This window comes from Geotrypetes seraphini, chromosome 14 (assembly GCF_902459505.1).
Source record: "Geotrypetes seraphini chromosome 14, aGeoSer1.1, whole genome shotgun sequence".
Classification (NCBI taxonomy): Eukaryota; Metazoa; Chordata; class Amphibia; order Gymnophiona; family Dermophiidae; genus Geotrypetes; species Geotrypetes seraphini.
In genome coordinates this window covers 7134171-7159949 of record NC_047097.1, presented here as the reverse complement: position 1 = coordinate 7159949, position 25779 = coordinate 7134171, and the positions used below count along the sequence as shown (strand labels likewise).

The window sequence follows — 25779 nt, the reverse complement described above, 5'->3', positions numbered from 1 at the left end:
AAAAAACAAGGAGACCAAGGTCTAAAGGTATTCCAAATGCAGACAATGTTATTAGCAAAAGTACCTGTAACCCGTTCTGAGCTGTTTGGGGACAACGGGCTAGAAAAAGAATTAAATAAATAAATAAGTAGCAGAAGGGTTACAACCATGCCCAGCTCAAGTTTTTTTTAATTCATTCGTTCAATTTTTCTATACCGTTCTCCCAGGGGAGCTCAGAACGGTTCACATGAGTTTATTCAGGTACTCAAGCAAAGCCTAAACAGGTTATCTTGGAGGCCTACAAAACTATAAAATACAAATATTAAATATAACATTCATATAATAATAAATTGAATGAATGAATAAATAAATATATAAATAAAAACATGCAATTTCTTAGGCATACCCAAAGGAATATGCATTTAAATTAATAGAAACTAAAATAACTAAGTTGTCTGCATTTGGAATACCCTTAGACCTTGGTCGCCTAGACTTTTGTTTGATCTGCTCCGTATTTCTGCCGTCTGGCTCTTGACTGCCTATCTATTTTCTTGGATCATAGGGTGATATATCCACAGATATCGAAGGCCTGCTTCATAATGGACAGATAGTCATTGACAAGCTACCTGTTAATATGATGGCAGCATTTGCAATCAAACGATGAAAGTCTACTGCAGCATCAAAGGGGATGTAGCAGTTTAGAAACGTTTCTCGCAGAAATGTGATGAGATTTCGGCACATGGTGAGCAGAATATAGGCGTACAAGAAGGAGATGCTGGCAGCTGAGCCCCGTGAGATAATGATGCCAATCAGAGTGACCTGCGCAATGCCAGTGTGCTGGGACTCGTAAGCATAGTCTGTAGGAAAAGCAGAGAAAAGTTAACTTAACTGTTGCTTTGAGTTCTTCCCTTAAGTCTGGTACTTCCAATCCAGAACTGGAGGTGTTCATATCTTCCATCAGATCCAAGTTAGATCAGTCCATAGAAAAGAAGAGCATGAGGGGAATGGGTTGAGAAAGATAAATATTCAAATGCAATTTAAAAATGAACGCACTCACATTTTGATCAGACCTTTACAATCTAAGACAGGGGTTTCAAAGTCCCTCCTTGAGGGCCGCAATCCAGTCGGGTTTTCAGGATTTCCCCAATGAATATGCATGAGATCTATTTGCATGCACTGCTTTCATTGTATGCTAAGAGATCGCATGCATATTCATTGGGGAAATCCTGAAAACACGACTGGGTTGCGGCCCTCGAGGAGGGACTTTGACTCCCCTGATCTAAGAGTAAAAGCGTTCACTCATTTTTTGTTGTTGTTGTTTTTATTTTTCACTTGCAGTTTATCACATATCTTTGTCATTGAAATGGTCTTCCATACCATCTACAGTACTATGCTCTCATGGAGTGGAGGAGTAGCCTAGTGGTTAACCCTTTCAGGACCATAAGGATCGTAGGCCAATTTTTGTGGTTTTGACGACATTTTTATGGTAAAAAGGGCTTGCAGATGCCAAAAAATTGATTTTTTTTGTGAAATATCATTATTTTTATTTAAAAAAAATCACACTTCTGGCTTATGGACAGTGTGGCAAGTGAATCTTCTCGTCAATCTGGCAACGACGCTAATGAATGAATGTCGGAACCAGTTTGTTTACATAAAGGCAGTATCATATGGAATCCGTACATATCAAATTTAGAACTGTAGACTATCCCAATCAAAATTTATAGGATTTTAAAGTTATGGGACAAATATGTCCCTTGGTCCTGAAAGGGCTACAGAAGCAATCTTAACATCCAGGGGTTCATGGTTCAAATCTGTTACACCTTGTGATGTGGGGCAAGTCACTTAACCCTCCATTACCTTAGGTACAGACTTTTACTGTAAGCCATCCAAGGACAGGGAAATATCTGCCTCAACAGATCCCAATAAATCACCCTGGGCATTCAGATAGGCCACGAGAGCCTACAGGAAGTGATGGGAGCTGCGGAGAGGGGTGGGGGGATTGCCCATTTGCTCTTGATCATGCCATGCTGCATCTAATATGGCAGCTGTGACTTTTCATCATAGTTTCATGGTACTACTAGGACCCTTAGTCCCAGTAAGCCTATAGTGAAAGGTTGTGTATGCCATACTGGATGCTTTACAATCATGGGTGGGAGCGAATGAGCATTGTTTTTACCTTGAGTTACTACTGAAAGAGATATGACCAAAATCCAAACAATATTGATGATATCATTTATATCATACTGACATTTATCATATTTCTGTTATTTATTGGGATATATTAACTGCCTTCCCCCCTTTTACTAAACCATGGTGGAGGTTTCTATGAGCAGTGTCAGAGCATTTAGGCCAGATTCAGCGTCCTACCGCTGCCTAACGAATCAATCGGAGGCATATGGTGACACCTACGGATGCCTAAGGCCAGTGTGGGCGTGGTTTGTGCCAGACGTGGCCTTAGACATCCGTAGACATCACTATGCATCTCCGTAGGCACAAGACTGGCACCTTAAATGTAGGCCTTTAAAATGCTGGAAGCAGTGTCTGCCGGTGATTGACACACGGCGGGCGCCCATTTTGCAGGTGCCTACTGTGGAAGACACCACTTCTAGAATTGGGCCCTTAGTGCCCCAAACCTTTACTGCTGCTTAGTAAAAGAGGGCCGTTATGAAGAAATTTACCCAGTGCTGTTAAATATATATATTTTGTTACTGTTTCATTTTAGTCCTATTATTAATATAGGTTTGGTGGAATTCGATATGGTTGTGTTATCGTTACGAGAAAATGATGTCTGAACAAAAGGGTAATATTAAGTGGTTTAATCTGACATGGGGGGTCCATTGACCAATTTTATTGATTCTAATTGAGTGGTTTTCTTCCCTTTACTTTTGTTTATACTTTACACAACCAGAGAAGTGTGGGGGGGGGGGAGAGGAAGAAGGATAATGTATAGAGATTGGTTTATTTACGAGTTGTTAGTACTATTGAATGGGTAATTTGAATATATTGAAATCAGGGGGGAGGGGTGAAAATTATTCTTATGTATTTCACTGATGGATAGAAATGCTGTTGTTATGCAATTTTTAGAATGAAAATTAATAAAGTTATATTAAAAAAATGTAGGTTTCAATTTGCCGTTTCCAATTTTACCTCATTGATTGTATTTATGTTTATATTTGGCCATTTTATTATTGTTTAGCTGTTAGTTTTATGTTAAGCTGTACCTGTTGTCCACCACCTGGGGTGAATCTCTTAAAGCCAATTAATAAATCCCAATAAATAAATACATGATTCAAATGAACTTTGAAAAATGAATAATTTTTTTTTAAAGTTCTGAGTTTGGTAGGGTTACCAGACGTCTGGTCAAAACCCAGACATGTTCTCTTTTTAGAGGACTGTCCAGGGTCCCGGGTCGACTTTCCAAAACCCAGAAGTTGGTCAGGGTTTTGGGAAGTCTTGACAAACTCTGGCCACATCTGGAGGGCACCTGAGCATGTCTCACACATCTGCACAATCTCCAGGCCCTCCAGACCCAGCCGGAGCTTGTCGGGGAAAAAGAGAGGAGGCTTGTGGGGGCGGGACTGGAGGCTGAACTGGGAGGGGCTGGGGTGGAGCCGAAGGCAGAACTGGGCGGGGCTGAGGCAAAACAGGGTGGGGCCAGAGGTGTAGGGCCATGTGTATGGATTTTTGCAGCCCAAAAAATGGCAACCCTAGAATTTGGTCCATGTTAAAACAAACTCCTTCTGGCCCTTCTTTTCAAAGCCCCATCCCTAGTGTCCACGCCGTGCTTCTGCCTATTCCATAATAACTGTGGATGACCTGAGAGGTTGGAGGCATTTTTGGATGCTTGACAGTTTACCAATAAAAGGGTTCATAAGTGCGTGAGACAAACGCGTGCCGACAATTCAGCGCAAGACTTCAACCCACCGCAGGAAAACCTTCTTTTAAAGGGCTCCGACAGGGGGGGGTGTTGGTGGGGAACCCCCCCCACTTTACTTAATAGGGATTGCGCTGGCGAGGGGGGGTTGTGGGGTTGTAACTCCACATTATACTGGAAACTTAACTTGTTATTAACTTTTCCCTATTTTTTAGAGAAAAAGTTAAGTTTTCAGTATAATGTGGGGGGTTACACCCCTCACACCCCCCCAACACGGCAGCACAATCCCTATTAAGTAGAGTGGGGGGGGTTCCCTCCCCACACACCCCTGTCTGAGCCCTTTAAAAGAAGGTTTTCCTGCGGCACACTGAAGTCTTGCGCTGAATTGTCGGTGCGCGTTTGTCCCGTCACCAATAAAAGTGAGTGAGAGAGGTTTAGGATTCTTACAGTATGCTCGCTCCACAAACATTCCTATCGCGATGCCATAAAAGATGACCACACAGACAATGTGGCGCCGGTAGTTCTCGATGAAGCGCTTGAACTGCTGAATCTTTTGATAAACTTTGCTTTTTTCATATTTATCCTTTTTGGCTTCTGTGTATAAATGTGATTCAAACGATGGCACTCTGGAGGGGAAAACAGGAGTAAGAAAAAGATGAGAAGAGGTGAAGAAGAATGAATGTCAATACAATATGTGGAGATAGCAAAGAGAGAGAAGTAAACGGATGACGACGTGGGTTGAGAAGAAATTGAGGAGGAGGATAGAGAGATGGGAATAAAAAGAGTCTTAGGACAGAAAAAAACAGAGCACAAATATATATATAAATATATATTGTATATATTTATTGTATATAAATATATATTGTATATATTGTATATATTTATTGTATATAAATATATATTGTATATATTGTATATATTTATTGTATATAAATATATATTGTATATATTGTATATATTTATTGTATATAAATATATATTGTATATATTTATTGTATATAAATATATATTGTATATATTGTATATATTTATTGTATATAAATATATATTGTATATATTGTATATATTTATTGTATATAAATATATATTGTATATATAAATATATACAAATATAAAATAACAGAGCACAAATATATATATAAATATATATTGTATATATTTATTGTATATAAATATATATTGTATATATTGTATATATTTATTGTATATAAATATATATTGTATATATTGTATATATTTATTGTATATAAATATATATTGTATATATTTATTGTATATAAATATATATTGTATATATTTATTGTATATAAATATATATTTTATATATTTTATATATTTATTTTATATAAATATATATTGTATATATTGTATATATTTATTGTATATAAATATATATTGTATATATTTATTGTATATAAATATATATTGTATATATTGTATATATTTATTGTATATAAATATATATTGTATATATTGTATATATTTATTGTATATAAATATATATTGTATATATAAATATATACAAATATAAAATAACAGAGCACAAATATATATATAAATATATATTGTATATATTTATTGTATATAAATATATATTGTATATATTGTATATATTTATTGTATATAAATATATATTGTATATATTGTATATATTTATTGTATATAAATATATATTGTATATATTGTATATATTTATTGTATATAAATATATATTGTATATATTTATTGTATATAAATATATATTGTATATATTGTATATATTTATTGTATATAAATATATATTGTATATATTGTATATATTTATTGTATATAAATATATATTGTATATATAAATATATACAAATATAAAATAACAGAGCACAAATATATATATAAATATATATTGTATATATTTATTGTATATAAATATATATTGTATATATTGTATATATTTATTGTATATAAATATATATTGTATATATTGTATATATTTATTGTATATAAATATATATTGTATATATTGTATATATTTATTGTATATAAATATATATTGTATATATTGTATATATTTATTGTATATAAATATATATTGTATATATAAATATATACAAATATAAAATAACAGAGCACAAATATATATATAAATATATATTGTATATATTTATTGTATATAAATATATATTGTATATATTGTATATATTTATTGTATATAAATATATATTGTATATATTGTATATATTTATTGTATATAAATATATATTGTATATATTTATTGTATATAAATATATATTGTATATATTGTATATATTTATTGTATATAAATATATATTGTATATATTGTATATATTTATTGTATATAAATATATATTGTATATATAAATATATACAAATATAAAATAACAGAGCACAAATATATATATAAATATATATTGTATATATTTATTGTATATAAATATATATTGTATATATTGTATATATTTATTGTATATAAATATATATTGTATATATTGTATATATTTATTGTATATAAATATATATTGTATATATTGTATATATTTATTGTATATAAATATATATTGTATATATTTATTGTATATAAATATATATTGTATATATTTATTGTATATAAATATATATTGTATATATTGTATATATTTATTGTATATAAATATATATTGTATATATAAATATATACAAATATAAAATAACAGAGCACAATTATATATATATCTCAGAGGAAAAGGAAAAAGCAGACAGAAAAATTGCCCAAATGGAGTATAGGTCTGGAAAAAGGGGTTATAAAAGATAAACAAAAAGACCAGGATCAGTGTAATAAGAAAAATGCATTTCAGTTTATGCAGATCCAGCTTTGTACTGCATGTAAAATCGGATTCCCTGATTCTCATTTCGGTTTGAACCTGCACATTTCAAATGAGTGGTCCTTTATTCTATAATGTGTGAGGCTTTAGATCAGTGGTCTCAAACTCTCGGCCCGGGGGTGCGGCCCGCCAGGCACTATTTTGAGGCCCTCAGTATGTTTATCCTAATCACAAAAGTAAAATAAAACAGTTTCTTGATCATATGTCTCTTTAGCTATAAATGACAATATTATTATTAAGACTTAGCCAAAAGGAAAGATTTTACCTCATGCAAAATTGTCGTTTCTTTAATAAGACATTAACTGTTTTTTTCTGAGGCCCTCCAAGTACCGACAAATCCAAAATGTGGCCCTGCAAAGGGTTTGAGTTTGAGACCACCGATCTAGATGCATTCTGCATGTGTGACCAAGGAGAGAGATTCTGCCAAAAAATGTTTTATTTTGTATCGTTTCCTGTGTTGTTCACAGCAATGCTCAGTTTGTTCTGGAGTTCCCTCCCCTTTTGTCATCACAGGAAATGACAAAAATGAAACTTTCCAGTGCTCTCTTTCAAGGATGAATCATAAGTTTGTGAACCCCTGGGCCAATTAGCACACAGAACTCCCCACTTCCCGGCAACATTTGACAAGTGCATAGTTTTCCTATCTAGCACACAAGGAATGCAATATACGAACATTAATAAATGGTAAGTGCCAGAGTTTTAGCAGAATTTATAATTAGATCTATAATGTTCTTGAAAACACAACTTCTATACTGTACAAGTAGGCTGCTATGCAAAGACCTGCATTGACAGTGCGAAGGACCCCCTAGACTAGGATTACCAGATATTACTTTAGTAAAAACTGGACCCCCCCCAGGCCCGCCTAGTTCCACCCTCTTCCACCCCTGTCTCACCCCCAATCCCAACCTACCCCAGACCTTTGGGCACATGGTCCTGGTCCTAGGCCCAGGTCCATATGGGGATCCAACCTGTTCCCTCCACATGGCCCTCCTTTCTTGCCAAGAACAGACAATTCCCCCCACCCCTTTCTAAAGCTCCCATCACTTCCTGTAGGCCCTCCAGGCCTATTTGAATATCCATGGTTGGTTCATTGGGGTCAATGCCCATTTGCTCCTGCTCATACCATGCTGTATCTAATATGGCAACTGTGACTTCTCATCATAATTTCATGGTACTACTGTGACTCCTAGTGATACAGTAAGCGTATGGTGAAAGCTTCCGGGCACGTAACTATCCCGGCCCTGGCCCAGATAGCCCGACACGGGCACAGTTAAAATAAAAGAGAAGACCGAAAAAAAGCAGAATACCGAAGATAAGTAATGTTCTGTTGGCTTGTTTCAAATCTCTGAAGCAGTCTATAGTTAAAAGTATATGAGATAAGCTAATAGTTACAAGTTAGTATCAAGAAAAGTATAGAAATGATATGAAAGAAAAGTGAATATAATGAGCAGGTTTTTGGCCAGTGATTGAAGTATGGAGTAGCTATATGCGTGGAGGGGCATAATAAAAAAAAATGTCTAAGTCCCTTTTTGGCCTAAGGCCTTAAACGTTGAAAGCAGAAGCAGGGAAAATGTCCATAACCAAAACAAACGTCCAAAAGGAGGTTTTTTTTTATAATGGCCTGCCTCTACATTCAACTGTTTAAACGCCCAGACCACCACTACGTCTACACTTATCCCCCCACGATGTCTACACTTATACCCCATAATGAACCAAAAAAATGCCTAAGCCCCAAACGTCCAACACAAGGGCTTTTAGGCGAAGGAAGAGCCAGTCCTTCGCCTAAAAGCTGATTCTGTAACCGGTGTCTGTCAAAAACAACACCGGTTACAGAATCCCCCTCACCTTAAAACGATCCAGGCAGGAGGGAGCCCAAGCCCTCCTGGCCCGCAGCACCCCAAACCCACGACTATGTTCAGGCCAAGCCCTTTTGCCCTGCCGACTCCCCGACAGCATTGGGGCAAGAGGGAGCCCAAGCCCTCTTATCCCACGGCACCCCCCGATTATGATCAGGCCAGGAGGGAGCCCAAGCCCTCCTGGCCTCTCGCCACCCACCCCCCTATACGATCGGGCAGGAAGGAGCCCAACCCCTCCTGCCCAGGCGGACCCCCTACCCCCCACCTCCCACTACAATACGGGCAGGAGGGATCCCAGGCCCTCCTGCTCTTGACACAACCCCCCCCAAAGACCGCATCCCCCTAATCCCCGATCGGCCCCCCCCGATAGGGCATCCCTCCTGCCGCGGGTTGCGGCAGTTCGGGTAGAGGAGTGATGGCATCGCGGTAGGGGAGATGAGGCATCTCTCCTGCTGCGATCATTGCAATAGGGGGTAGGCAGGTTGCTGGGGCCGCTGAGCTGATTGCAGCAGCCACCATCAGGTCAGCGGCCCCTTTTTCGGCACTTAGACCTGTTTTGACTTCATCTAAGTCAAAAACGTATAAGTGCCGACTAGGCACCCTGCCTAAAGTTTTGGTTATACCTGCTGCACGCCTAGGTTTAGGTCAGCCCACCTCCTGCCCACCACCCGCCCTTTCCCCGCCTCTAAAAACGCCTCTTTTCTCTCTGTGCGTTTAGTGGCAGGGGAAAGGCCTAAGCTGATTTTAGATATGTCTAAAACCAGCTTTGGTTATGGGTACTTGGACGATCAGGCTTTTTGATCGTCCAAGTAGCCATTTAGGACACTTTTTAGACGTTGTTTTTTTTTTTTTTTATTATGAACCCCATAGCGTCTACGCTGACAGTGCAAGTCGATGTGACAACAAAGCATAGCACTCCTTGATTCTGAGGCCTTTACCTGCATAGTAACTATACAGTAATTACGTTTGAAAAAATATGTTTATATATAAAAAAGAAAACATGAAAAAAATATAATTAACAACAGGTGGTAAAAGCCAACTGAGTATAGACCCCCTTCATTGAAGTGGTTTTCTGATATTTTTTGTATACTAATTATTAATACCACTTGGTTAGGATTTCCAAAAGGTTATGTTTGCCATATCAGATGCTTTACAACTATGGGTGGAAGCGATTAAGCATTACTCCTGCCCCAAGAGATCCCACTAGACTACCATGAATATTCAGCTAGGTTCAGGGGGCCTGCAGGAAAGGAGGAGTATTGTCTGCTGTTGGTAGGGAGGGGGGGGGGGGGCACATTGATTTGGTTCTGAATCAGTTTGTGTAGGCTAATGTGCTTATAGGAGTCGTGACCCAGAAATGTGTAAACCTTGAATTCTAAATTCTCCATTCTTGATTCAAGCTTTAACATCTCTTGTTCCTTTTTCTCTTCTAATTCCTAGTTGTATCTAGACACTCTTACTTTAAAAAATTATGACTCTGCAGAACACGTACTTATTCTTTTGGGATCTCTTTCGAAGGTATTGCGCCTCTGTTTCTGTCAGATACAAGTGCTTGTCTGCTTTCTCACCACGACTCAGTGAACTGTGAAGAGAATTTAAAGAATGAAATATGTTCCATTCACTTACAACTGACCTCATTTTTCATCTTCTTCCCTAATAAAAAGTCAGTCCTACTGCAACTCTGCTAATTGAATATAAGAAGTGCCTTCTTATTGATTGAAGCAATCTTTTTATATACTGTAGAGCTGCAGGTCCCTGGCTCCAGACCACAGGCATACTCGTAGTTTGTCTGCTTAAGTTTTGGTGTAGTAAAAGGTATGCTAGAAAGGTACACAAAGCTTCTAACATGCGAGCAGGAAAAAAACCTCATTTTACTCCTGAAACAGTAAGCTAATGCCATCTAATTACCATGGCATTAAAAAGTGTGCCAGGCAGAACCCTCCCACCCCCAGCACACGTTGCTTTGGTTGCAATGTGGGTAAAATGTCTCCCTTCCTGTCAAGTGTGTGAGTGAGGACTGGCTTATGCACTGATCGAAAGGGAGAAAGCAAAAGGAAAAAAAAAAGGTCAGCCAGACTCTCTGACCTCCATTCCATGCCCTAACCCATTTCATAAAATTTCCCTACTGACCTGCTCTGGACCTCATTAACCCCTCAGGTCATCTCCCCAGGGCTACTTGTGCCAGGGCAACCCTGGAGGGGGCATCCAGAGACTGAGTAACTGGCACAGGGAGACACTCAACCAGACAGCCTTCATAATAGTGGACTCAACTATCAGACCTCCCCTACTCCATAAATTAATAAAGTACGTACCGGGTCTGGGGCTGTATCCATCATCCTTCTCTTTGGACAACCATCTTAGAAAATAGTAGTGCCAAACCCATTGCAGTGCCTCAGGATGAACTCCTAGGGGTCAGTTGGCCATATAAAGGTATGGATAGTCAGTGGCATAGGGAGGGTAGGAGCACCCTCTGCACATTCCGCTCCACCCCACTGCTCCTTCCATGACCTCTGCTCCTTCACTGCACCCCCCCCACTCATGCCCCTCCTTTCCCCCATACCTCTTTAAATCATCGCCAACGCGAGCAGTTTCTATGGCCTGTTGCTCGTGCCGGCGTTGAATTTCCCTCCGATGTCACTTCCTGATCCCGTGACCCGGAATTGATTTCAGAGGGGAGCCAGACTTGCACAGGCTGCAGGCTGGAAAAGTGGCTGACGCTGGCAAAGATTTAAAGAGGTGGGGGGGGGGGGGAAAGGGAGTGCAACAGTATGGCTTGGGGGGAGGCAGGGAGGTGCTGGTTCACACACTATGACGGTGCCCGGGGCAGTCTGCCCCTCTGTTCCCCCTCCCCCCTTACAATGCCATTGTGGACAGTGGAATCCAGTTTGACCATCAAGGTTGTTTGGTGGCATCGGGGGAGGGAGTGGGAGGTGACCCCTTTAAACTTGCACACAAGTCAGTACAGCTGAATCTGTTCAAAGGTAATGAAGTAAATTCCGCTGCTTGTTGCACCCAATCTGTGGGTTTTTGAAAATCATTCCCTTAGTGGATAAGGTGTAGCTTCTAGTTGTATTTACCTCCGCTAAAATTGAAATACTAGTGGTTAGAAATAAATCTCTGCATGCAACATTATAAATCTCTGATATAAACTCTGCAGTTGGTGTTGCTTTAAAATGCTGGCATTTAAACTTTAGACCAGGGGGTCTCCAAAGTCTGGGTATAGTCCAATGTTACATATCTCAGTCTAAAGCAGGGGTCTCCAAAGTCCCTCCTTGAGGGCCGAATCCAGTCGGGTTTTCAGGATTTCCCCAATGAATATGCATAAGATCTATGTGCATGCATTGCTTGCAATGCATATTCATTGGGGAAATCCTGAAAACCCGACTGGATTCGGCCCTCAAGGAGGGACTTTGGAGACCCCTGCTTTAGACTGAGATATGTAACACTGGACTATACCCAGATTCTGACACTCACTGCCGGAACTTATTTGAGTATGGCTGATAATCTGCACTAGTACCCAGATACATATCTAGATATTACCACTGAAAATCAGTGGGTGGTCTCTGTGCTCTGATTTTTGATTAACATTGCTCTATGGCTGGAAATATTATCTGCCCAATATTCAGCACTATTTTGCCAGCCAGGAATAGCCCCTGGCCAACCAAATAGCCCAAAGCTGGCTGTCTCCTGCTGAATATCCAGGTCAGCAGCTAGCCCAGTGATCAGCTATGTCATGCGACATAGCCAAGCGCTGCCAATGTTCACTGGCTCACCGGCTAGCATCAGCAGCTCTATCTTTGGCCACTAGGATTTAGCTGACAGCCAATAGATATAAGCTTAGTCGACTATGTCCCAGCCGGCCAAAAAAACCTTGGAAATGTAATGCCGATCACCAGATACAGCACTGGTGTTGAAATTCCAGTTTTGCTGACGAATGCAGGAGAAAGCCGGCGTGATGTAGGTTTTATTTCTTTAACTGCATGGGCCTATTTAAGCTTAAAATCCCAGGGAGTCTGCTAGACTGACCTGTATCATTTTATAATATACAAATCTATAGAAATCTTACCCACTATCATCAGGTACAGTCAGAAAGGAGACTCTTCTGCACAACTGGTTAATTGCCTCAGGAACCGCAACGCCTGCAGGGCAAAAATATTTATACTTAGAATTATGTCTATTCAAAGAAAGCAGCAGAGAACATGAAGTGATGGAATTTTCTAGTTTAGAATGCAACACCGGACAGTAACGCAGCACTGGCATAGGCCCAGTGTTAACATGGGTGGACCCTTTTAAAATTTCCTCTCCCCTTTTGACCTGCATCTCTTTCCCTCTCCTCTCCTTCCCTGCCCATAGCCTGGCAACTTCCCCTTTATCTGAACCCCTCTTTCCTCACTCTACCTCAGAATTAGTGTCAGCAGCAGTAGCGATTCATACCTGCTTTTTGCACCGACTCCATAGACTTCCCTCTGCCTCATTCCATCAGAGAAGAAACAGGAAGTGATGTCAGAGAGGGCAACATGTGACAGAGGGAAGCCTGTGTGCTGACAAAGGCAGTGGATAGGATTTGCTGATGTCACTGGTTACACCAGGGAATGTGGGGTCAGAGAGAGGGAGGGATTTGCTGGGCTGTGGCTGGGGGAGAGGGAGACAAGGGAGTGAGATTAGAGTCAGCCCCGCCCCAGGCCTGCTTAGTTATCCCCACCCTAATCCCGCCCCCACGCCCGCGCTAGCCCAGCCCCCAGCTGCCTGCTCTTCTCGAGCAGGGAGGAAGTCCACGCATGCGCGGACACTACATGATGATGTCACGTGCATGCACGCATGCGCATGACATCATCGCATGACGGGTGACACAGCTTTTCAAAACCCGGACAAAGTGCTGGACATAAAGCCTCAAATATCCTAACCTGAAAAAAAATAAAAACTCCAAGAAGAACTATACAGAGGGGAAGTAGAATTTCTTTGCCTAGATTTGATATACAGCATTTGTTTATTAAATATTATTTTTAATTTAAATTCTGAATCCTTAGTGCTTCTTTATATCTATTTCGTTTATGGTTTAATTAACATTTTTTATTTCCAGGTTACATTACATTTTATTATTACATTCATTATTTTTGTTTTATGCAATTCACTCCTTCTCCTGGGGAAAGGTATCAATTTAACCCTCAGTGTTCACGACTACAAAATAAATCTTATTTCAAGAGGGATACCTTTCACCTCAGTCTGAGAAGGAGGGGGTTACATTATTTTCTAAATATTCCTTTCATCATTAACTTTTTAGTCATAAGGGTGAATGCAAGTTTCATACCAAGGCTGGTTCAGTATCCTGCTATCTAACTGGAAACTAATAAATAAAGTTTGTGATTGAGAGGATATTTTTGTAACAAGATATCTAGGCGAACAAGGCACACAGGTGCACATGAAGGGCCTATTTTATAAAAACCAATATCCAAACAACCCCACTTTCAAACTTTCTATACCAGTGTTTCTCAAGTCGGTCCTGGAGTACCCCCTTGCCAGTCAGGTTTTCAGGATATCCACTTGATTTGCATACACTGCCTTCATTATATATACATTTCTGTCCTGGATTCTATATATGGCCCTTTGATTTTCACACACAAATTGGGGCATGCACTCAATATGTGTTTAAAGCTTAATTGATTAATGAGCAACTAGCAATTATTAACACTAATTAGAATGAATTAGAATTTACACATTATTTTAGGCATATTCTATAAAGAGGTGCACATAAATTCTAGTGCGCGGAACTGAAAATGGGATGGGTCCACGGAATTGGCATGAGTGGGATCTCTTAGGGAGAGGAGATAGTGGATGCTGTGGATTGGCAGACTGGATGAGCCATTTGGCCTTTATCTGTTGTCATGTTTCTATTTGCCTGCACATCTGGATAAGTGCTTCTCTATAAAGATGGTACGCAAATCTTTTAGCATGCAACTGAAAATGGGGTTTGGTCATGGAAGGAGCATGGGGCAGGTCAGGGGCATTCGGTGTAGATGCAAAAAAGTATTATAGAATTCGGGGGAGCCACACCTAATTTACGTGTGAGAATTTATTTATTTAAACTTTTGTATCCCAAAGAAATTCATAGTTCTGTGCAGGTTCCACTAAAACATACATAATCAAATTATGAGAAAGAGGGGCATTTTCGATAGGATGTCTAAGTCTAATTTGGACATTTTGGGAAAAAACATCCAGAGATTTAGTATAGAAAATGTCCATTTTCAAAACAGCCAGATGTCTATCTTTTATTTTTGAAAATGACCTATGTAGACGTTTTGGTCCCTGGATGTCTCTTTTTTGGGCATTTTCAAAAATAAAAATGTCCACATGAAAAACGCACAAAAGCAAGTTTTGCAGACGTACCCAACTACCTTGTCTGATCGTGGCAGGGGAATCCCAATCAGCTGAACCAGCTCAGTTGATGGGGGATTCCCCTGCCAGGATCAGCTGAACCAGCAGGGAGATCTGATTCTTCTATTCCTCCATCCCTCACACTCACCAATCCCTCAGCCCCCTAAACAGAGACCCCCCGCCCTACACCCCTCCCCCCAACATGCCCAACAACCCCTCGACATGCCCTGGACCTTTTCTCAGAACAACTGATAGGAGGGATGCCCACTCCTTCCTGCCGCTGGGCCCCCATTGAACTCCACCCCCCACCCCAAACCACAGCACCCCTGAACCCCTAGCACCAAATTGTGGCACCCCCCCCGAACCTGTAGCACTAAACCGTAGCACCCTCTGGACCATCCTGGGTACCATCTTGGTAAGGGCGCTGTCACCTATCCATCCCCCCACGCCACACTCCATCCCCCATACCTCTTTAAAACCTTCACCAGCGCTAGCAACTACTCTAGCCTGCTGCTCATGCCGGCCTAGTTCCTTCTGAAATCACTTCCGGGTCATGAGGCCAGGAAGTGACATCAGAGGGAAAGCCAACGCCAGCGCACGCAGCAGGCTGGAGAAGCTGCTTACGCTGGCGAAGATTTAAAGAGGTACGGGGGGGGAAGGGAAGGCGTGAGTGTTGCGGGGTTGAGAAGAGGGCATGGGGGTAGTGACGCGGAAGTAGGCGCTACCGCTCTGGGTGCCTCCTACCCTTGCTACACCACTGAGTCAGGTGCCAAGTTAAGGAACTGCCCTCAAAGCGAGTAGCAATACTTTATTTATTTATTTATTTTATTTATTTAGATTTATATCCCGTTCTCCCAGTAGCTCAGAACGGTCTACAAGTAAACATACACAGTAGAAGTAATTAGGCAAATAAGATGTACAATAGGTTTAGGTGCTTGGACATATAAAATTGTGCAATATTTATCAGGGTACAAACAATTTTTCAGAGTACAGACAATTTATCAGAGTACAGACTAAGAGAGGACTATACTGAAATTTAGGAGAAGTTAAAGGGGAGAGAAGAGAGAGGTGGGGTTTAAGGGGGGGTGTAGACTGAGGGAGATCTTTAGTTGAAGAGGAGGGTCTTTACCATTTTACGGAATGTCAGTAAAGAGTTCTGTTGCCTGAGTTGGGGGGGGGAGTTTATTCCAGAGATGTGGGATGAAGTGGCTGTAGGATCGTTTGCGGGCAGTTTCTGAGAGGAGGGACCTTCCACCTAGTCACACCCTTTTAGTCCCACTGACCTTTGAAGCACAGATGTGTAAAACTTAGTTCCTTGTTGTGGTCCCGTAGCATGTAGTGAAAGTCCTCCCAAGTGAGCTCTTCCTTGTCTTGAAATCCTGCCTCTCGGTACATAGATTCAATGACTTGCTCAACCTGATCTCTTGAGAGGCAGTTGTTGGAAATCTCAATGAAAGATCTGAAATAAAGGGAAAGGATGACATTTAAACAGAAGATCTTGAAACTTGTACTCCGACAATGTTGTATTAATGCAGTTAAAGCCGCATTATGAGGGTCTGCTTGGGTTGAATTTATATCACGGCATGAAGCCAATTTTGAGGTCAATATCAAAATAATTTATCCCACTAACTTCAGAGTTAAAGATAATAATCAAATGACTTATCCTGTTATTTTTAAGCATCTTCTGAAAACTGACCTGTATGGTGTCAGAGTTCAGCTGGGGGTGGCCACTGTTTAAAGTTAAGCACTGGCCCTTAATTGAAATGTATATTCAGTGTACAGATACCGCTACAAATGTATTACCGTATTTTTTGTTCCATTAGACGCACCCCCCTGTAGAGGAGGAAAACCCAAGTAAAAAAATTTCTGCCCACTGTCCTGCTCTGTCCCCCATCTGGTGATCTAGTGATAGGTCAGGACAGGATACAAGGCAGGTAGCGGTAAGCAGCCCCCCCCGTACCTTTTTTTTAATCCCGGCAGTCCAGCGCACTTTCCATGCTCCTGCCTCGCTGGATGGCTGCCTCCTGATTTGTTCCCCTGCTCTCTTCTGGCAGCAGAAGAGTAGCGCATGAGGCAGGCGTGTGTTTTTTTGTGTGCTTGCCTTGTCCCACACCACTCCCTGAATGGCTGCCATCGGTTCTCGCTTCTCTTGCGTGAACTGATGGCAGCCATTCAGGGAGCGGCATGGGACCAGGCAGGAACGCCTAAAGCACGCGCCTGTCTCGTGCACCACTCTGCTGCTGCCGGATGAAAGCAGGGGAACTGACTGCAAAGCCATGCAGGAAGCAGCGCGGGGCTGGGCTGGAGATCAAAAAGATCACTCCTGCCCTGCACTGCTGGCCGCAAGATTCAAGAAGGCAGATGTCCAGTGAGGGAGGTAAGGGGGGGATGATTTTATAAAACAGTATAGTCCACCCCAGTTACTGGTAAATATGCTGTGGCTAATATAATGGAGCGGCTTATCTATCAGTTTTAAAACTTGCATTGGTATTTTCTGTGGCCTATACATGGGGGTGGCCTATATGTGGGGTAATACAGTAATGGACACTGGCAGGGATGCAAGTTTTGAGCTAATAAGACAAAATGTCAAAATACTTCAGCATTGTAAAAAACTCCTCCTTGGAAAGGAATCCATTTCCATCGATGTCATACATTGTAAACATCAACTTAGATTTTTCTTCAGGTGAACCTGTTAGAGAAGAGACGAAAACCAAATATCAGATTGCTATATCTGGGCTGTGAAGTGGAAGCCTATAAAATGTTTATCTATCTATTTAATGTAAAAGTCTTCTTGGCAAACAATTCCAGTAGAACTGTAACATAGGTCGCATGATTTGTTGAACTAAGCTAATCAAAAATGTTACTCTGGCCTAATGAAGCTGATTTTTTACCTTTCATGAAAATCACCAAGATTGCCAGGAACTCCCTGAAGGACAAATATCCATTGCCATCTTCATCGGCGAGAGAAAACATCGACTCTACGAACAAAGACTGGGGTTTTAACCCCAGGGATTCAGCAAACTCAGCTCTGCTCAGCTCACATTTCAGAGCCTCTCTCACTTTCCAAGGGGTTTCACCAGTGAAGTCTCCAGCATCTGACCGATCAATGTCAAGCACCTGCATTCACAGAGATGGGAAATATGTCACAGGCTGTATGTGGTACTTTTACTGAGGCCGTAATAGTGGTCCTGCCTAAAGATAAACAACAAGTCCAAAGCTACAGGCCATTATCCATGATAAATGTGGACGCCAAACTATATGCAAAAGTCCTCGCTGGGAGATTGCAAAGACTCCTACCTAAGTTAATATCGAATGAACAAACTGGGTTTATACATGGACGACTGTCTCATGGTAACACGAGATTCTTCTTCAACATTCTCAAGCGTGTTGAAGCCCTTGACATGCCTCATATCACCATCGGGTTAGACGCCTAAAAGGCATTCGACAGGGTGAAGTGGGCTTTCCTGTTCCATGCCCTACAACGCTTTGGTATCTCTGAGCCTGCTATCAACATGATCAAAGTCTTATACATCTCTCCCTCCACCAAAATCTTAATCAACAACCAACTATCGGCTCCCTTTCATCCCAGCTGTGGCCCGCGCCAAGGGTGTCCACTATCACCTTTACTATTCAACCTTGCATTGGAACCTCTACTCCTCCACATCAAGAATAATACCTAACATATGTGGCATAACCGTTGACTCTGTTACTGTCAAATACTCGGCATATGCAGATGATATCCTTTTTTACACTACTCCTGCCTCTCTACGAGCTATTACTGACTATGTGAGTGTCTTTGGATATAAACTTAATCAATCAAAATCGAAAATAATGCCACTCAACCATCCAGAGGTTAAACATGAACTTGATCGTTTCGATTTTACCTGGTCTGATGCAACTCTGAAGTATCTGGGCATCTACTTTGCTCCAACAATTGATGAAACCCTTACATTAAATGTGATGAAACTAACTTCAATAGTTAAAGATCTTCTGTCGCTGGTCTCCTCTGTGCCTCACCTGGTGGGAACGAATGAGCACCATCAAGATGATGATTGCTCCTAAGATTAATTATTTTTTTAATATGAATCCGATTTTACTTTCCAATGCATTTTATATCACTATTGAGAAGCTTCTTACAACTTTTTTGTGGTGTGCTAAACCTTCCAGAATCACGTTAGATAAACTGAAGGCCAACAAGGAATGTGGAGGAGTTAACTTTACAGACTTTCATAACTATCACACAACCTTTATCATGCAACAAACCTCATATTGGTTTACTTCTGCTTCATCCACCTATTCACGGTATGGCTCTCTTGGGAATCAATTTGCCATGCAGCTCAACCTCTACTTCTTCTACAATTCCAGCACTTGGTCAAGTCTGCAAATCCCATTCTTCATAGTGCAAAAACAGTTGCTGGAACAGTTGAGAAATTTTTTCCTCAGTATTGGATTCATACTTTCTCTGCATCTCTCTGGAACAACATTAACTTTAAGATACATAATGAATCCATACGCTGGACAGAATGGCAGCGATGCGGTATATGGACTGTACAGGATATTAGAGATGATGCATCTTGGCTGACTTTCCCTCAGCTGCAACAAAGTTATCATCTTCCCAACACTCAACACTTTAAATGGATTCAGCTGATTCGTTGTCTCTCCACTTTTATGCGCAAAACTCAACTTGCATCTGCTCCTCCGAATCTGCTGCCATTGATGTCAAAATTGCATGCTACCAAAGGATGTGCGTCTAAATGGTATAAATGGCTACAAGCAGATTTCTCTTCACAATACATCATGGAACCAAGCGTGGCTATCTTTATTACGCACTTCTAGCTCATCTTCTCTGAAGCAATCCATATTTTTTGTCCTTCACAGAGCTATTTGGACTCCGCATAAACTGTCTCATTTCAAGTCCTCTGAATCTGGTAATTGTTGGTCCTGCACCAAAGAAAAAGGTACCTTTCTACATCAACTTTACTACTGTATCTTGATTCATCCTTTTTGGCAATCGATACGGAAGACTTTGAGAAAGTTGTTTTGCATCAACGAATCGCTCACCCCGGCTGTTGTTATCCTCGGTAGCAACAGTCTCAATCAAGACTTGCCTGCTGGAGAATCAAAACTCTTTAACCTATTGCTGCAATTGGCAATTAAATTAGTCTTGCAAAATTGGAATAATACATCTATGGTGAATTATAATATGTGGTGGAACACGGTTTGTGTCAGAGCCAGGTTTGAGAGGGCGGCTGCCCTTAAGAATAGATCCCTTGCCTCTTTGGAACATACTTGGAAGCCCTTATTGGTTGTTTCCTTACCTCCCAACGATTGAGTTGTTCTCTTGCATATCTGGGTTATCATTTCATATTTTCCTTTGTATGCATATTATCTCCTCTACAGATGCTACTGTACGAATATTCTTGTTGCACCTAATCTAATCTAAACCTTAAGTTTATATACCGCATCATCTCCATGAGAATGGAGCTCGACACGGTTTACAAGAACTTAAAATAGTGGGTAGAGAAGAAGAAAAAGGATTACATGAACTTATGTGTAGAAGGGGGGAGAGAAAGGGGGGAAGGATAGAGCTACAATTTGCTGAAAAGCCAGGTTTTCAGTTGTTTGCGGAATAACTGAAGGGAGCTCAGGTTCCGCAGCGGGGTGGTGAGGTCATTCCAAAGACCTGTGATTTTGCACTTCCATATTCTTTTTTCCCTTGGTTATTGTACATTGACATTGTACTTTGTTTTTCTGTATTTCCATTAAAACAATAAAATCTATTGAACATAAAAATAAAAAGAATGTTTGATTGAACCTTGCATTGGATGGCATTAGGATGCTCTCAGACTGCTTGTTTTGGCATTTTAGTTGCATTTATTTTATATTTATGTTTATTTTTCCCCCCTTTTACTAAGCCACAATACAGGTTTCTACCGCTGTCCAGAGCGCTAAATGCTCCGACACTCATAGGAATTTATTTGCGTCAGAGCAGCGTCAGAGTATTTAGCACTCCGGGCTGCGGTAGAAACCTCTACTGTGGCTTAGTAAAGGGGGGAGGGTTATTATTATTTTTTTGTCATTAGCTTAATACAATGTTTTTGTATTTGCAAAAATAGAAATATTTTAGATAAATAAATAAAATAGAATAATCATGCTAAAGATGGGATATAGGGGCTCATTTTTAAAGCACTTAGACGCACCTAGTACCATAGAAACCTATTCAAAAGTGTCGTGTCAGGAAGTAACATAGTTTTGTGGTCCATCACAGATGATACCATGGCAGACTGGCCATGTCTCCCAGGTCATAAAACTGAATGTATGGTACCTGGTGCATGTTATACCTGTGCAAACGAATGCCTGAAGAAGGTTTCCAGAATCTGACTCCTCTGCTTTTTTGTAACAGCTTGCTTCTTTAATGCTTGCTCTGTCATCTCAGACATGTTTGGGTTCAGTTCAATTTGGATGAGCTTTAGCATGAAGCAATTTCTTTCTTCTTCTCCATTGAAAAGTAAAACCTGGGGGGAAGGGGGAAGAAAGAAAACCATTGTTATGATCTAGGTCTAAAATCATAAAAGCAAAGGGTATTAAATGTATCAAGCATTTCAAATGAATTATTGTGCATATAATCACCCTAAAAAGAAGGGATGTCTGATTGCATCAAACGTCATCTCATTTCCAAAACTATTTTCCGTAACTACATCATCAACAGTAAATACAGGGAGACAAACGTAGGAAATGGATACAGGAGAGATGAGAATAGGGAGTTGCCCAATTTGTTGGAAAATTATAAACAATGGTAGGTGGTGGTTATGGAATAGAGGGCCAGCCTATTTCTAGTTTAACAGAGTAAACTAAGCTTAGCCATGGCACTAATCAAATCTGTCTTTCTGCCATCCTCTGACTGTCCAGAAATATCCTTGAGTCTCTGCAACCTACTTTCTTGTAGCCGGTTTCTCCTCTTTCCCAACAGTAAATGCTGTGGCTCTTCTTTGGTGTGTTCTGCCCTTCCCTGCAGCCTAATCTCCCATCCTAACTGATTATCCAGGCAACACTCCACTCCTGGTTGTTTTTAATTTGGTTGCCATAGCACCTCCAGTAAGCACAAGAAACTCCACTGGATAACATCTGGAATCCATTCTTCTAAATCAAACTGTGCTGCGGTGCCCCGATGCACTAAAGTGAACATACAGGGGAGCTGTGACATATTTTAAAACTGCTATGGAATGGCTGGCAGGGTTGTCCAAGCCCTGCCTGCTGAAGAAGTCTACTGCTTGAGCCCCAAGGTCCAATCTGTCTGAAACATGTGCAGAAGTTGAAGCATACCACCAGCTTCCTCAGGCAGAATGTACCTCAGAGCTTGGGTATCCCCATCAGCAAAGGTATATATATATCTTTTTTATTTACCAACTACTTATAGTCTAAGGGGCTCATAATCGAAAGAGAAAAATGTCCAAAAACTGGCCTAAGTCGGCACTTGGACGAACATTTTCCAAAGACGTCCAAGTGCCGATAATAAAAACGGGTTTTGGACATATTTCTAAACGACCTAGGCTTTCATAGTGCCGCTGAATGACCAAAGCTAAATGTGGCGTTTTGGGAGGAGTGTCGAGGGCGGGAGTTGGGCATGACGTGGGCCGGCTTAGATTTAGTCGTACAGCATGTATATACAGCCCAGGATCGACGGAACTTGGTTTCCCGCGGTTATCCGCGGGGACGGGAACGGTGATGAATTTTGTCACCGTGTCATTCTTTACTACAGCTGTGAATCGTAAACTGTGTGCTGTGGCACACTAGTGTGTCCCGGAGGATTCCAGGTGTGCCTGAGATGCCAGCGAGGAGGAGAGGCACCAGCACCAGCTGACTGCTGACAGGACGTGCCTCTCGTGATGAGAGGCACGTCCTGTAGTCAGTCAGCTGGCGCAGGTGCCTCTGCTCCTTCTCTTCACCTCTCCTTCTGCAGCAGCCCACCCCCCACCCCTCTTCACCTCTCCTTCTGCAGCAGCCCACCCCCCACCCCTCCCCTGGCGGTAATAGGAGGCTGGAAGACATCTGCGCATTTCTGGGCGCCCTCCAGTTGCAGCCCCGAGATTAGTGTGCTAGCAGCTTAAAAAGTTTGTGACACACTGGGCTACAGGCTAATGTGAAGATTAGCATGTGGCCATTACTGAAAAATCCAGAAAATCGGCTATTTTACCCCAGCAGTAAAAATGGCCTTACCACATGGGAGTGACCCTCATAAGGGCTCCTTTTACTAAGCTGCGCGCGCTAGACGCTAACGCCTCCATTGAGCTGGCGTTGGTTTTTGGCACGTAGCGCGGGGTTAGCGCGTGCGGCAATGGAGCGCACCTTAGTAAAAGGAGCCCTAAGGCCACTTTTTACCACTATTTGTTAACTGGGCCCCAGAGAAACATGATAAAATTAAGACCAGTGATTAACTGAGCAGAACCAGGTATCGCGTATTGACCCAGGAAATTCTGTGTTTTGCCTGGAGTCTTTTCCTCCACTTTGATTTCCAAACTCCAGGTAGGATATCTGTAGATTTTACATAATATATTTCCAGTGTTTGGAGTGTCCTGTTTCCTTTTGATGCAGGTTCCTACTTATAAAATTGCCCTCAAATTTAAGAATAAAACAGCTAGCTTAGAAGAACATGATACATTTTACAGCTCATTGTGACATTTTTAGACAATGCACAATATGATAATTAATTTACATACCAGGTCATACTCTTTAGGAACTTTCAGAAGCAGAGCTCTGTATCCCTTGTTGTTGGATTGGATCACATCCACCTTTTGATGGCTCTGTAGGTTAATGCTCCGGAGCACCGTACACCTGCTGTCTAGCACTTTGATCAACTTACTGTTGTTGAGCTGCAGGAGAACATGGCGGTTGGTCTCCTTTGGACCCTGCCATTCCAGTGCTAGGCAAAACATAAACAGATGAATAATGAAAGCCAATTAGCAAAAATAGGTTTCTTATTGTTGAAGATTAATGGGGATGCTTCTCTTTTTTCATAAGAACAGCCGCTGCTTGGTCAGACCAGTGGTCCATCGCGCCCAGCAGTCTGCTCACGTGGCGGCCCCCAGGTCAAAGACTAGTGCCCTAACCGAGACCAGCCCTACCTGCGTTTGTTCTGATTCAGCAGGAACTTGTACAACCTTGTCTTGAATCCCTGGAGGGTGTTTTCCCTTATAACAGACTCCGGAAGAGCATTCCAGTTCTCTACCACTCTCTGGGTGAAGAAGAACTTCCTTACATTTGTACGGAATCTATCCCCTTTTAACTTTAGAGAATGCCCTCTTGTTCTCTCTACCTTGGAGAGGGTGAACAACCTGTCTTTATCTACTAAGTCTACTGCCTTCATTATCTTGAACATTTCGATCATATCCCCTCTCAGTCTCCTCTGTTCAAGGGAAAAGAGGCCCAGTTTCTCTAATCTCTCACTTTACGGTAACTCCTCCAACCCCTTAACCATTTTAGTCGCTCTTCTCTGGACTCTTTCGAGTAGTCCTATTGACTCTCCTAAATTTTGGGGTTAAGCTATGTAAGAACTGAATGGAAAATAGAGATGCTAGGTTCTGTACCACACTGGGCCTGGTACCACACCAGGCTTGGGTTTTTTTAATGAAAGATGTTTCAGGAGGGAATAGAGAACCAAACAATGCAGCAGTGTACAGTTGACTGTATAAATTCATGAACCACAGATAGTCTTAATTCATCCATTCAAATGATATGATTTGTCCTGTGAACTTGAAAGGGTTTCAGTGAGAGCTGAGCTCTCTATATCAACGGAGCTTAGAGAATGACACGGGGACAAATTTTTCCCTGTCCCCACGGGAACTCATTTTCCCGTCCCATCCTGGTGAGTTCTTTTCCTGTCCCTGCTCCATTCCTGCAAGCTCTGTCCTCATCTGCACAACCTTAAACACTTTAAAAACATATGTGTTCGAGGCTTGTGCAGTTACAAACTCCTATATTTAATTTTTGTAGGTAATGCATGCTAATGTAAACATTAGTATATTAGCTACAAAAGAAAAAGTCCCACAAAATTGCCACTATAATGCTGGGCTCAGTGTGCCACAAAGTCTGTGTTAGAATGTGCTAAGCCTACATTTTAATGTACTTTAATTAATGGACCCATAGTTAAGACAGGCTGTTCTCAACGGTAAATCCTACCATCCTTTTTATTAAGCTGTTTCATTTGCTTAAAAATTCAAGCTCTTTACCTTCCACTGCGTCGTTACAGTTCCCTTTCTTTACAACGGGATTGTTTTGTCTTCCCTGTATTTTCTTAAGATCCCTCTTCCGAGAGTGGGCAACTATCCAGGCAATGAGTAAACTCACTGGGAAATAGAGTCAGAAGAACAGAGGTGAGGGAAGTGAAAAATACAAATCCATTAAACTTGCAACATCAGCACTACAAAATTGTGAAGAACCACTATTTAAGTGTCACAAACTGGCCTAGTTTTCTAGATAACCATCAAGGCCAAGAACAAGCTTTTGAGGTCAAATGTCTAGAAATATATCATATATATATATATATATATATATATATATATATATATATATATATACTAGTTTTTTAGCCCGTTACATTAATGGGTGCTAGCAGCCCTACTTCCTTACTTTTTTTCTCCCCCCTGTCCAGCAACACCCCTCTTTTCTGCTCCCACTGTCTAGCAGTATGCCTTTTCCCTTACTTTTCCCTCCCCCATGTCTAGCAGCACCCCTCCACTGCTCCCCACTGTTCAGCTGTAGCCCATCTCCATTGGCTTTACCTCCCCCCTGTCCAGCAGCACCTCTTCCCTGCTCCCCCTGTCCAGCAGTAGCACTTCTCCCT

At 41.1% G+C, this 25779-nt stretch overlaps 1 protein-coding gene across 1 annotated transcript in view; it reads right to left on the bottom strand.

The window, feature by feature from the left end:
• LOC117348294 (dual oxidase 1-like) overlaps positions 1-25779 on the bottom strand; it is a 201892-nt gene that overhangs the window by 36031 nt on the left and 140082 nt on the right. The window contains exons 16-25 of the mRNA XM_033920228.1: positions 25166-25282; positions 23657-23859; positions 21281-21454; positions 17831-18056; positions 17535-17628; positions 16223-16398; positions 12634-12706; positions 10060-10149; positions 4301-4479; positions 606-836 (exon numbers count right to left, since the gene is read on the bottom strand). Of these exons, the coding sequence (XP_033776119.1) occupies positions 606-836; positions 4301-4479; positions 10060-10149; positions 12634-12706; positions 16223-16398; positions 17535-17628; positions 17831-18056; positions 21281-21454; positions 23657-23859; positions 25166-25282 (1563 nt within the window). The remainder of the gene's footprint in view (positions 1-605; positions 837-4300; positions 4480-10059; positions 10150-12633; positions 12707-16222; positions 16399-17534; positions 17629-17830; positions 18057-21280; positions 21455-23656; positions 23860-25165; positions 25283-25779) is intronic.